General features: G+C 53.3%; 1 protein-coding gene across 1 annotated transcript in view; it reads right to left on the bottom strand.

Moving 5' to 3' along the window:
* The window catches only part of LOC119104385 (serine/threonine-protein kinase ATR), a 48,115-nt gene that overhangs the window by 14,925 nt on the left and 19,326 nt on the right, over window positions 1-13,864 (bottom strand). The window contains exons 5-7 of the mRNA XM_037228081.1: window positions 1,849-1,958; window positions 935-1,058; window positions 221-359 (exon numbers count right to left, since the gene is read on the bottom strand). Coding sequence (XP_037083976.1) covers window positions 221-359; window positions 935-1,058; window positions 1,849-1,958 — 373 coding nt within the window. The remainder of the gene's footprint in view (window positions 1-220; window positions 360-934; window positions 1,059-1,848; window positions 1,959-13,864) is intronic.

Raw genomic sequence — 13,864 nt, 5'->3', positions numbered from 1 at the left:
CCCCTGCTCTCCCTGGTCCCATCCCTGCTCCGGCTCGGTGGCTGACCGACTCTATGGTTAGGACGGCCGACTGCACAGTCTCCAGCCGGCTCTGCCAGACGGCCAGACCCGACCCCGCCCCTGCCCTCCCTGGCCCCGCCCCTGTGCCTCCTGGCCCCGCCCCTGTGCTTCCTGGCCCCACCCTTGCCCTCCATGAACACGACCCTGCTCGGTGGCTGACCGGTTCCAGGGTGCGGACGGCCGACTGCACGGTCTCCAGCCGGCTCTGCCAGACGGCCAGCTCCTCTGTCGGGTCCGGCTCTCCCTCGGTCCAGAGCAGCGCCGGCAGAGAACGCTCCATGTCGCTGAGAATGTGCAGCCTGAGCCGCACAGGTCAGGTCAGGTCAGGTCAGGCCACCGAAGGTGCAGTACCGGGTTACAGGTGAGGGGGCGGAACTCGTCCGCGATAGGCGAAACATGGTAATTACAGTGGCAGATCAGAGCAGTGATACACTGGGAGGAGAAAGCAGCACAAGCAAGTCACAAAGTGGTCTGCTTGAGGGTTTGAGCCCTGGATCTAGAGGTCTGGGGTTCGATTCCTGCCACAGGCAGCTCAACCTCGGTTTTCAGCAGAAGCCGGCGCCGCCCATAACGTCCGCCGCCCCAGCTGTAGCAAGAGGAGCCAAGCAGAAGAAGTGGTGAACTGACGGAATAATTTTAGAGGCATTGAAACTATCGTCGACGGGTCAAGCGCAGCGGAACAATTACGTTCATTACTCAGCCTAATGACCATCCCAATCAACAGCAATCTGAGCACTTTTGGGATGTCGGGATGGATGTCCTGCATTCTGTTTCGTCAAACGATAACGAACAACCGACGCGAACTCGACAGATCGTTCAACGTAGGCCTTCAGGACGCGTCGTAAACCGCACGTGCAGCGTGCACGGCGCTCACCTGACCAGGTGGTCATACTCTCTCGCGTAACTGTCCTTTTCCAGCGCCGCAGCGCACAGTGGCGCCATCTCTTGTTCCCGACAGAAGCTCAGCATGCGCTCAAACTCCGCAGCCTGCCGCCGGTCTGTCACGGAAGCGGAAATTGGTCATCGACATACGGTCGCGCTGCCATACGCACGAGCTTACGCACGCATTACTTCCTGACAAGAAGTACCGCGATAATCAGACATCGCAGTGGGGCGTTCTGAATGGTTTCGATAGTACAAAAACAGAAAAAGCAACGGCACCAAGAAACAAGAAACAAAAACAACAAGAACGCCAGCCAACATGAAATGCTTGATTATTTTGATAACTTTGCATTCGCAATATGACGCACACGTATTCAACACCACTTTTGTGTGTATTTCATAACGTCACTGGCCGGCAGGTTTGCTGCCACCAGTGAGGCACTCGGCGGCGTACAGGCACTAAACATAAGCGGGTCAATGGAACACCAACATCGGCTTAACAAGCTCCCACACAAAGATCGCAGTACGATTGCGTGACTAATCACTAGCGTACTGGCTTCTTTTTCCACGCGAGTCCATTACCCACGCTCCCGATGCCCCCACACAACCCACCGCAGGTAGAGCCACACCAGCGTACGTGACCCAAGGCTGCCGGCTACGGCTGCGGTTCGCCCTATTATTCTGGCGATCCGATCCCAAGTCCCAGTCGCACCAGCGATAACAACCTGCGTGGGATTGTGCGAGAACGCAGCCCCAATGATCAGCCAGTGCAAAATGGCTGCGGCAGCACCACGCCCACGCCATGAGCAGCTTCTGCTAACAGCAGGCCGCTTGTTTGGCGCAGGGTTCTGCGCCCTCCTGAGGCTGCACAGAGGCGTGCATTCTTCGCTCCAGGAGGGGTCGTACCCGCGTGCAGGAGCGTGCAGCCGACTCCAGCACCCCAGGAGTCGAGTGGCGCCGACTCCAGGGCCGACTCCAGATCCTCCCAGCGGCCCAGCCTCCACGTGGCCTCCACACTGCCGATGGATAATGACAGCAGCTGAGCAGAGCAGCGCAATCAACTGAGCAGAGCAGCCCAATCAGCTGAGCAGAGCAGCCCAATCAGCTGAGCAGATCAGCCCAATCAGCTGAGCAGAGCAGCCCAATCAGCTGAGCAGAGCAGCGCAATCAGCTGAGCAGAGCAGCCCAATCAGCTGAGCAGAGCAGCCCAATCAGCTGAGCAGATCAGCCCAATCAGCTGAGCAGAGCAGACAAATCAGCGGAGCAGAGCAGACAAATCAGCTGAGCAGAGCGGACAAATCAACTGAGCAGGAAGCCAAATCAGCTGACACAGAATCCACGTCAGGGAACGCAGGAGACACGTCAAGAAACGCAAGAGACACGTGACGAACACAGGGGAGACGTCACGTAACACACGATAGGCGGCACGTAACACAGAAGCGTGACGCAGCGCAAGAGAAGTGTCACGCAATGGAGGAAATGCACAACGTAGCACAGGGAAGCGTCACGTAACGTAGGAGATACATCCGTAACACGGGACACGCCAAGTAATTCGAGGGTTACGTAAGTAGCCACTGTCACCCACCTGTGTACCGTCCTAAACGGTAGAGGCTTTGCTCCCGGCACTTGACAGGATACCCGTACCAGCACTGGTGTCATGTACGTCATGTACATGACATACATGTACCAGTACTCTAATCTACCATGTATATGTGCCATGAACACACACTAATGTACCAGTACTCTGCTACCATGTGTCATGGTAGCAGTGTACTAGCGTCACGCAAGTGGCATTACCCTAAAACGTCAGATACTTCGCAAGCTATAGGATACAGACGTAGCTACCAGAAAAAGCAACAGTCATCAGAAACGGCGGCCAACGAGGGATACCCCGTGGGGCCTTCTTGTCTATTTCGGTGTCAGCGCGAGCTCCGTGCGTTGGCGGTCCACATCAGCCCTTTTCGCGTAAGCGCTATTAGACAGCAACCTGATTGGTGCCAAATCGGATCTCCTCAACAAATGGCATAAACTGGAGCGGAATAGCGGTCTGCCGTCATACCTATCAAAATACGGTATGTTTTTGTTAGCTCGGAGGCGGTCTTGTTTCATTATCATGTACATTTTCGTCATTTCGCGTTTACGATACTTCGCTTTCTTCCAATGGAGCCTGACGCACGACCGTAACATGACGACTTTACGTATCATGATAAAACAAAAACGTTTCCGGAATAGTGTGTATCAGCTACTTCGAAAAACCCACCACGAAATTCACCAGCTGTGTGTCCTATTGCACGCACAATCCAATTAGGTGCCTGTGTAATGCGACGGAACCAAATCATGTATGAAAAGAGCTACGCCGGTGGCTTCTCTGATCATTTATCAGGGGATAACATGGTGCTTTGAGGTTGTAGTCCTAACATGGTGCTTTGAGGTTGTAGTCCCGAAAGCCCAACACGTGGACAAGACCACTGGTACCTTACATTAAGACGTTATCAGCAACATATCAAGCCGGAAGCTAACTGCTGGCGCAACTGAAGACGAATAAGGGGACACAAACCCTCGGGTTTGCAGCAAGTTAGCTGGGCTCAACGCTACCCTCCCACGTACAATCCTAGCGATCAAACAAATCAACGCCCCGCCCTTCACTAGTCGAGTCTTAGCCAGGGTACCAGCAGGCGAGGCCATAAACGGCCGATCTCCCTTCACGCGACCCCGACGGGCACGCCCCAGGCGTCCTGCGCTGCCCGGCCGGCGGGTCGCCGCCCGACGCCACTTCGACCCAACGGCAGTCGATACCCAGCTCACTGCGACGCCCGTTTCCGGCAAACGGCGCCCCGCTTTATGTGGGCGCCGTTGACGCTGCGCAGCGGTCGGACCGTGTCCGACGGTGGCAGCGGCGCCGGACCGTGTCCGCCGGCCGCAGTAACGGACACGTGAGACCGTGTCCGCCGGCCCCAACGACGGACACGAGACCGTATCCGCCGGAGGCAAGGACGGACATGTCGGACCGTGTCGGGCGGCAGCAGCGGCGGACACGTCGGTCCATGTCCGGCGGCAGGAGCGGCGGATACGTCGGACCGTGTCAGCCAACTACAGCGGCGGACACGTCAGACCGTGTCCACCGGCCGCAGCGGCGGACATGTCAGACCGTGTCCGCCGGCCGCAGCGGCGGACACGTCGGTCCGTGTCCGGCGGCAGCAGCGGCGAGCACGTCGGACCGTGTCCGCCAGCCACAGCGGCGGGCACGCCGGACCGCGGAATTCTTGCAGGGCTGTGCAATCGAAGGTCTTGGCCAGCGCTCTACTCGACGACGGAGGTCTTCAGTTGACAGGTTGAATCGATCATGGCGATGGCCTGGCTGGCCCTGAGCAGTCGGTCCAAGCGAACGCAAACCTGAATACGCCAGCAAAAACGTTCTTAAGGACTGCTGCATGACACGATTTCAAGAATGATGCAATATTATGGATTTCGCACAATCCTGACGAACTATGTTCGGGAATTGTGCGGAGTTCTAAGCAACTGTTTCAACCGATGAATATGTCAAGACGTTAAAAATACGTGTCCGGAAACGCTGCGCTGGAAAAGCCTGAAACGCTAAAAACACTCACGACCAAATAAATTGTTGTTTCAAAACGCCATACCACATTTAAAGAAAAACACCACGCAAGACATGTGAAGACGACTTTAGCCGGCGACCCAGTTAGCTCCAAACTAGAACGGCGGGCTTCTGCACCGATAGTCGGCCGCTGTCCGAGCGCTCCGGGACCCAGGGCAGGCACCGGCCGCCACTAGTCCACACACATCGGGACGCGGCGGCTGCCTGCGGCGACCATTCCCGCTTCCGGCGGACGTGCTGTCGCGTGGGTGTCGCGACAAACGTGACGCAACACGGCAAACAGGACTTATGGCCCTCCAGGTCATTACCGGGCCAGGTCAGTTGGCAAACGCGCCCATACATTCAACGATAATAGGGCGGGATGTTTACCCACTGTATTGATTAGCGCTAATAGTTCTATTTGCACGCCGAAGTCTCATTACGGGGAAGCGTATTATGCATGTACGCCACGGTCCAGACTAAATGACGTAAGACAGCAAGACAGACACGTGAGACAGTCGCATGCAGACTTCCCTATCGATTCCCACAATGACCACTGGCAATCAAGGGGGCGATGAAATGCTCAGAAAATTGCAGCCGTCGTGCTAGGAAAGAATACGATCAAAAAAAGAAAGAAAAAAGATCGCAAAGACACATACAACAAAAAAGACCCATCAGAAACTTGTTAATACCGGAACATGAAGATACTTTCTTAAGCACAAACAACTGTTTTAATACAAAGCGTCGTATGAAAAACTGCCACGTGACGCGACACTATTTTCATCTTTTCGACGACTCAGCTCCGCATGACTGGAGCAAATACCCAAGACGGCGCAACGTGACCGAAACATCAAAAGAGTAACGCCGGTCTGAGTGACGTCATAGGTAGCTTTCCACCTGCGGTGCAGGAACCACCGGCGAGCATCCGTATCGAACAAGATGGCCGACACGAAAAGGTTTTCAGGCCAATCCGGCGCCAGTGACACGTCATGAGTGGACGGATGACGGACATACTGCGGGCCAGGCGCCAGCGACACGCCGCGGGTGGACGGATGACGGGCATACTGCGGCCAGACGCCAGCGACACGCCGCGGGTGGACCGATGACGGGCAAACTGCGGCCAGACGCCAGCGACAGGCCACGGGTGGACGGATGGCGGGCATACTGCGGCCAGGCGCCAGCGACACGCCACGGGTGGACGGATGAAGGACATACTGCGGCCAGGCGCCAGCGACACGCCACGGGTGGACGGATGACGGGCATACTGCGGGCCAGGCGCCAGCGACACGGACGCGGCTGGGTCATTCGCCAGCGATCCCTGCATGGAGTCACATCAGATCATATCAGATCCCTGCATCCCAGTCACACAACGAAAGCCTGCGTTCAGGAGGCGCCCGAGAGCGCTGCGACACGAGCCCTGAACCACCGCCCGAGGCCTCGCACCGTCAAAACACTCACACCGTCGCCTGGAGGCGGGTCGTCCCCAGCCGCAGCGCCGTCACAATATTTCCGGCGTCGCCTCGCGGCCGCGTCAGCAGCGACAACCGCTAATGGCTGAGACGTCGACCGTAAAAAACGTTCGCCGGCAAACATCGCCGCGGCGGCGGCAAAACACGGCCTTTGTGACGTCACTGCTGACCACCGCACCGGGAATATCACCACCGGTGAAACAACTGGGGAGGGGGGGGGGACAGGAACAGGAGCTAGGAGAGTGTCCTCCAATTTTTACAAAATCGTGTTCGGTCCCTTCTAACTTTGCCCGTAGAGTACAAGTTTTTCATGTTTTTTTCCCACTCAATGTGTCATTTCAAAGCCAGAGTGTTACGCAAAATCTCAATCTGACCCCCAATCATGAGTTGTCCTCCCAATCACATAGAAGTAATTGCACCCCTGCACCACAACGCAAACGACCCCATCCAAAGGCGATGCTCACTCACTGACGTCACCACAGAGTCACGGCAAAAACACATCAGCCACGGCCACCGCCGGTCCCTAGTGGTCCGTGGGGCCCACAAAAACGGCGGGGGGGGGAGGAAGGGTCGACCAGAGCGGGAGTGGCTGACATGGAATAGTGCCTTGAAAGCTTTTCCTCCGCCAGTACTTGACCTTGAACTTGACCGTGAGACCGGAACTAATGGCGCACGGTCGTAACTGTCGGAAGTTGACGTTACGCGATGGAAACAGCGAACGCCACAGCCTCAACCGAAGACAATTAGACGTCGAACTCCTATGGCTCTGGATAAGAGGCCAAAAATTTGATCGGCCAAAAATTGACGGAAGCCGAGGTGTTTTTTGGTCGGTCGCGAAAGTAATTTTGAAAATTTCTGAGACCAGAAATAAAACAGATATATAAGGTTCTTCACAAAGGACCGCGTGGCGCTGATATGAATACAGCAGTGGCTAGCGCTTCACAAAGGACTGCGTGACGCTGATAGGACTACAGCAGTGGCTAGCGCTTCACAAAAGACTGCGTGGCGCTGATAAGACTACAGCAAGGGCTAGCGCTTCACAAAGGACTGCGTGACGCTGATAAGACTACAGCAGTGGCTAGCGCTTCACAAAGGACTGCGTGGCCCTGATGAGACTACAGCAGTGGATAGCGCTTCACAAAGGACTGTGTTTTTTGGAGTTTTAGGGCGCGCCGAGTACTGTGGTCATTTTGCGTCCATTTCACAAAGGGCTGCGTGGCGCTGATACAGTTACTGCAATGGCTAGCGCTTCACAAAGGGCTGCGTGGCGCTGATAAGACTACCGCAATGGCTAGCGCCTCACAAAGGACTGCGTGACGCTGATAGGACTATTGTAGTGCCTAGCGTTTCACAAATGGTTGCGTGGTGCTGATAGGACTACTGCAGTGGCTAGCGCTTCACAAACGGCTGCTTGGCGGTCCTCGCTGCGCAACATTTATGAGAAGGGCAAAGCCGGCAAAAACGAAAACATGTTACAAATACCAACAAAATACCTAAAGCGCACCACTTGTTCATCAACCCTCATCACTGAGCATGAGAGGGTGTAGTTCATTCGGATGGACAACATGGCCGCAGGACCGTAAGACCAGAGCCATCCTGCCTTGGAGCACGATCGTCACACGTCTCAGCCACCATCTCCTGGCTCACCCTATTCATCTATCAAATATCATACATCGACGCACGCGACTCCTCTGTAAGGCCTGAACCGAAGCACATCGCATCGCCTCGTCCCCTCTCGCTCTTTGTTAAGTCCCATTGCCCATGTGCCAAAATATCCTTTTCCTCCGCGAGGCGACGGGGCGTTGCTTCCGTAAACCAGCTGCCACCGCATACATCCTCCTGGTGGTTTCTGACAACAAACCCGAGGCGCGTGTACCGGACGAGAGATGTCGGCCCGTGCTCTGCCCTGATCCCTGGTTTATCGACACGCAAACCGAGACAGGAGGAACTGATAACGTCTGATCTTTCCTTACGTTGACGTCCAGTCCTAGTGACAGCAGCCCTTACTTTCCTTCTGACGCATGCATTACGTGCCAGTCGAAGTATGATATTTCACCGTAATCTTTCATGTATCATTCACCTTAAAGGGAGTGTTCCCCATTTATGTGGGGTTTTGGACTGAAAAAGTCACCCTGAAGACATTTCCGTGCTATTCACAATCCTGCCGTTCTTAAGACCCAAGCTCCTCTAGTTGTTGAGCACCATGTCCGCAAAATGGGGAAGCATTTCGGGAGAGCATTTAAATCATCTTGACATTCATGACGTCATGATAACGCCATTCAAATCCAGCCGTTCTATAAGCCATATGGCGATCAGCGCCAAGAAAAATACAATTGTCGTGGCGTTCGTATCTGCCGTTTGTGAGCGCAGTTTCCAGATATAACAGCGGTCAATTGGCCCTCAGTCAGTGTTATGCAGGATACGATGACGTAATCAAACCATGACGCATTGAGGAACATCTTTACAATACAAAACATTGTGCTGTCTACAGTAGTCTTTTCCACTTAACAAGTATACCAATACTGTGAGTGAGCTTATTAGTATTAGTCAAGTGAGCCTATTTCTTCATACCTGGTGCTTCTTTCAAAAGTGAAACATCCTCTTTCAGTGTCGGTCAAAACGCAAGCTTCTCACACCAAATCGTTCGTGTTCATTGGTTGCGTGGGTACGAAGCCATACGGTCTTTAATCAACGGAACTAACCGAACGCCATGAACGTCATATGTTTAGCCGGTTTGAACCGGTTTCTATTCGCCGTTCGCTGATTGCCGTTGGTTGCTAACAACGCAAGAACAAGCGCTGTTGATGACATCGCCTACGTTTACGTAAGACTCCCTACCATTTCCAGGGAAGCATACTAGCTCAACGTCTCTAAGTAAATCATGACATGCAATATGCATCAGAGCATCACTGCTCCGAAGTGGCGCCATAGTGACGCACCAGCCCTCTAATCAACTGTAAGCCCACGTGACACAGCGGCGACACTCACCTGGTTTTCGAGCAAAAGCAAGCCACCTGTGCGCAAATAATAACATTTGCCGACTGTAATCTCGGCGTCGATATAGGTCGAAGGCGACACAAGCCACCCCCCGATCAAACGAGATTACATCGATCAAAGTAAGACGAAACCGATTACGAAATTACGTGATTAAATTATTATAAAAAAGGTTACAAAAGTTGAAGGCTGTAGATTGCGTGGTAGATGTGTGGATACTAGTGAAGCACACCAGTTCAGATCACAAACTCGGTCGCCTAATCCATATGGTCGGTCAGATGTGTTTATGATCAGATTGATGGGGATTGCACGCTCACTGCGAAATGACAAATTCAAATAATGAATGTGAAGATGTTCTGCACTTGATGCTTGCCGTCACGCGTAAACTGACATTAGTGTCGGAGGGATCCGGGACCCACAAATTTCTGGGCAGATTGGAATATTTCTGCGTTTTGACGATAAAAATGGCATCAAAACAGAGATGGATCGCAATAGCGTTTTAGTCGTGGCTACCTCCATGCTTACACGTGATTCACCGCCAAATGTTCTGTCGCTCATCTGTTCTTTATTTCATGCTTAGCGTAACAATGTGGACACCTTTCACAAAAGCTTATCGCGTCAGTGGCTTTGATCATCGCAAAAATATTCCCAAATATACTGCAAAGGAGTCAACGTCAAAGCTGTTCATCCGTGTCTACGATGCATACTTCAAAACAGGGGTGGAGTCTCCTATTCAATTGGACGGGGGGGGGGGGGTTAAGCCCTCCGCCCAACTCGGGCTCCAGCACTTTGAAAAGAAAGTGGACCAAATTCCGCGAAAAAACCCCGTTGTTGACACATTTTGGGGGTAGGTTTTTCTCACTGCTTTGTCCGTCACCGATTTTGCAATACTACGCCGCTGATTCAAAACATATGCCAACAAAAGACAAAACAGCGACGGCAAAAACTAGTCGGCAGGCTTCCAGCAGGCTCCGCCAGTGGCTTTGAATTATTACAAAACATTCCCACAAATACTGCTCTAATACTCATACCGCAATCATCACGGACCATTAACCTAGTTACAAGCAGGGAGCCAAAATGTGCAGGCATGTTCTGAAAGCGATGCCGGCGGATATATACTGACGTCGCATGACGCCGTCTGATTTCATGAGGTCAATAGACGCCGCGTGAACCTCCACCGATACCGATCTGCTGCCAAAGACCACTTCTCATTTCACCAAATTCCAAACTCCAGCAGTAGCAACTGGGGCTTTCTGACGCTTCGACGGCGCAGTCATATGGCGCCCATAACGCACGTCCTTATCTAAGTTGTTGACAATTTCAAAATGGGTTATTATGTGTCGCGAAGAATCTGAATCGGTGTATGTATATATTATAAATATATATATATATATATATATATATATATATATATATATATATATATATATATATATATATATATATATATAGAATGAATGATAGCATGCGAGAGGCATTTCGAGAATTGTTCGATTTTAGGTGCATTGGGGTGTATTGGGTAACTGCCGAGTGAATCGAAGAGCGTGTAAGACGGTGCAGTGGAGCCGAAGTACCGCAGACGTTCAGCACGTGATGCGGGACAAGAGCGGAGCACGTGACGCACAGTAGGCATTGTGTTACATTGGCAGCACCGAGGTGTTTCATCGCGACATAAAAGGTATCTGTGGATAGCGTAAGTATGGCTGATCTGCAAGCAACTTATGACTTCCTCCCGCCTCAAAATCCGATGAGATGATTGTGATTTCTTGAAAACCGGATTAATCGATTTTAGTTTGCTGGTGGCCACTGCATCCCGTATACTCTGCTACTAGCCTCGTAAAGAGGTCGATATGGCTGGGTTTAAGCACGTGCCGGGTAGTGGACACGATCCGCGCATGGACGAAGCGTGGCACGCTTTACGGCGGCGTCAGCAAAGCTCTACCACCGGTTACTACAGCCACAGCCACAGCCACAGCCGCAGACCTAGCCGTAGCCGCAGCCGCTAATGCGTTCGCAGAAGCCGACGAGGCACGCCGCAGGCTATTCTGAGGAGCCCGCGCGGCGATGGCTTTCAGCATTGACAACACCATCCAGGTTGAATTTCACTCCGAAGAACGAATGACAGCAGCGAGGCAAAAAGCCACGGCGCCGCATTGATTTTGTACCGCAGATGCCAGGGCACAATCCGGAAGGAGTGCCACCATACCAGGGATGCAACGGCTTGCAACGATTACACCTTTGCCAACCTGCAAAATTAGGTGTAACCATGGTATATACGCCACCAACCAGGGCAGTCGCGTGGGAGAAAAATAACCCCACAACAGTCTCGCATCGAGGCCTTCATCAGCGAACTGCAGATGAATTCAGTGGTATCCCCAGAAATACACCTTCAAGGTCTACCCAAATGACCTTGACCCGAAGCTGATGCGGCCTTGCAATAGAAAAGGTCGCGAGTCTGTCCCTCAAACAAAAAGACGCACCATGTTTCAGAGCATCTTAAAGTGAGTTGGAAAACATCTATGCATGTTTATATCATAAACAAATCAAACGGCAATTTTCCCACGAACAATCTTGTAGAAGATATCATACCTATCTTCACAAGACGCGGACACTGGCCCCGAAGCCCTAAACATCGGGGTCTAACGAAAAGCAGCACGAATCTTTCCTAACACGCGCGATGAAGCGTTTCTCGAAACTCTTCATCCTAGACAATCTAGGGGTGAAAAGTTGAAGGTGGACAAAAACCGATTGAGAAAGGAGACACGTGCCACTTGCACATTCCTACGACGCACTGACACATTTTTCTTGACAGCCGCATATCAGCACCGATGCCTTTATCTTGTGACCACACTGGACATCTGCTACCGACAGGTAATACCACCAAACACCAGACCTCGCCGGCTCTGGCGGGCGCTGGTAAGGGCCATCTGCTCGACCGGCCGCCAGACCAGGCTGGAAACTCTGTGGAAATTTGCCGGAAATTTGGAAATGCTGCCCCACTTTGGGAAACGCTGCCGAACATTTGTGTATGGTCTGCCCCTGCCTCTATGCACAAGGAACTTCGTGTACGTGTAATGCATAACGTCTGAACGTGTACGCCTATTGCACGATGCCAGTATGCTTTATTCCTTCATAAGTAACTCGGGAATCAGCAGGCCTGCAACATTGCATTGAGCCACATCGTGCAGACGTATGAGCAGACATACCAGCTGACATCCCACAGCGTTGCCAAGGCAACGCAACCAATCATTCCGTTTGCGTTTCCGATCACCCACCGCGCCTTACTCAATCAGAGCCGGCTGGCCGGAGCCCCCGCCAGCAAACGCAGCGTTTCGGGGCCGGCAGGACGACGGGGTTGGCGCCCGAGCAGTCAGAACTGGTAAGTCCCGGCCGGCGGGGGGCGGGCAAACTCGGTCCATCGAGGCACCGAGCTGCCAGAACTGGTAAGTCCCGGCCGGCGGAGGCCGCGCAAACCAGGTCCATCGAGGCACCCGAGCTGCCAGAACTAGTAAGCCCCGGCCGGCGGGGGCCAGGCCAACTCGGCCCATCAAGGCACCGAGCTGCCAGAACTGGTAAGCCGCGGCCGGACAGACTGAGGCACGTGCGCGAGGCCCGCGTGCGTGCTCCCAATGCAAGACGCCATGACTCCGCCATGACCGGGATCAGGCCGACGGACAACACGGCGCAGACAATGTGCCACGAGCCGCGATGCCTCAGCAACGAAGGCTCGTGAGTGCAGACTTGGACGTGTTTTCGCGATTGGAGGCCTACATAACGGGGGCCCCTGGGACACCAGAGCCCAGAACAGGGAACGTACGGTACCGCACGTGATCCTATCACACCAGAACAGCGCGCAAGGAAAGGAACTTGTCAATAATGCACAGCTGTGCACAGACCAATTGCATAACGGTACTGGCGGACCTCATTATCAAACAGTTATTTAATATTTCAAACCTGGGACGACCACTACGGGGCTCCTGATTGTTTCCGAATGAATATTACGGCAGGGATCATTTGACGCAATATTTTACGCCAAGTAACCGGGTGCAAAGTTGGACGTAGAACGTCCCGACGACCATTGTGAGCAAATCATTCAAGCCGGCGCCAAGTGCGAATGACCACGGGGCGTTTACCGTCGCACTTCACATCCGCCTGCATCGGTATGCTGTGCCGCAAACCCTCGACGGCGTCCGCCTGCACTAGCATGCTGCACCGCAATGCTACACCACCGACGCCTTGACGCGGCCGTGCGGCCCGGCAGCCAAACGCCGAAGAATCGCCATAACGATCAGCAGAACACTAGCCGTGACGCGGGCCGGCCGTGAACCGGCACACCAATAAAACATAACGTGGGCAATGGCCAGCGTGCACCAAGCATGTTTTATGTCGATGCGCACGCGCGTATCAGTTACCTGAAAGGCCTGATGAAGATGGAATATTTCGGCAAACAACTCGTGGACACGACCGGCTACAACCTGAGCGTTGTGCTGGACACAGGTTTCGAGTTCGCACAAGAAACGGTAGAATCAACCGTATATGTTGGCTGTATTCTAACAGCGAGACTTAAGGTCTCGGCTACATCTGGCCTTACGACAAAGGTTTACCACAAGCGGCCCATTCGCACAATTGTCCAAATGTTGATGTCCCTTTCCGCAAAGTAGCCCTCGTTCTATCCAACGACGTACAACATCTGGATACAACTTGCGGCAGAACACTGTCAAAACACATTTCAGGAAGCTCGGTCACGAACATGCGGAAGCGCGCGTTTCTTGCCTTTCTGCTGAAGCAGAATGTCGGCAATGCCTTACAGAATGTCAGTGAGATGCCTTACTAAGCTGCGAGCCCACGCGTGAATGCGCACCAG

Source organism: Pollicipes pollicipes, unplaced genomic scaffold (genome assembly GCF_011947565.3).
Source record: "Pollicipes pollicipes isolate AB1234 unplaced genomic scaffold, Ppol_2.1 Scaffold_6052;HRSCAF=7182_pilon_pilon_pilon, whole genome shotgun sequence".
NCBI lineage: Eukaryota > Metazoa > Arthropoda > Thecostraca > Pollicipedomorpha > Pollicipedidae > Pollicipes > Pollicipes pollicipes.
Note: the sequence above shows the minus strand (reverse complement) of the source record. Positions and strands in the feature narration are given on the sequence as shown.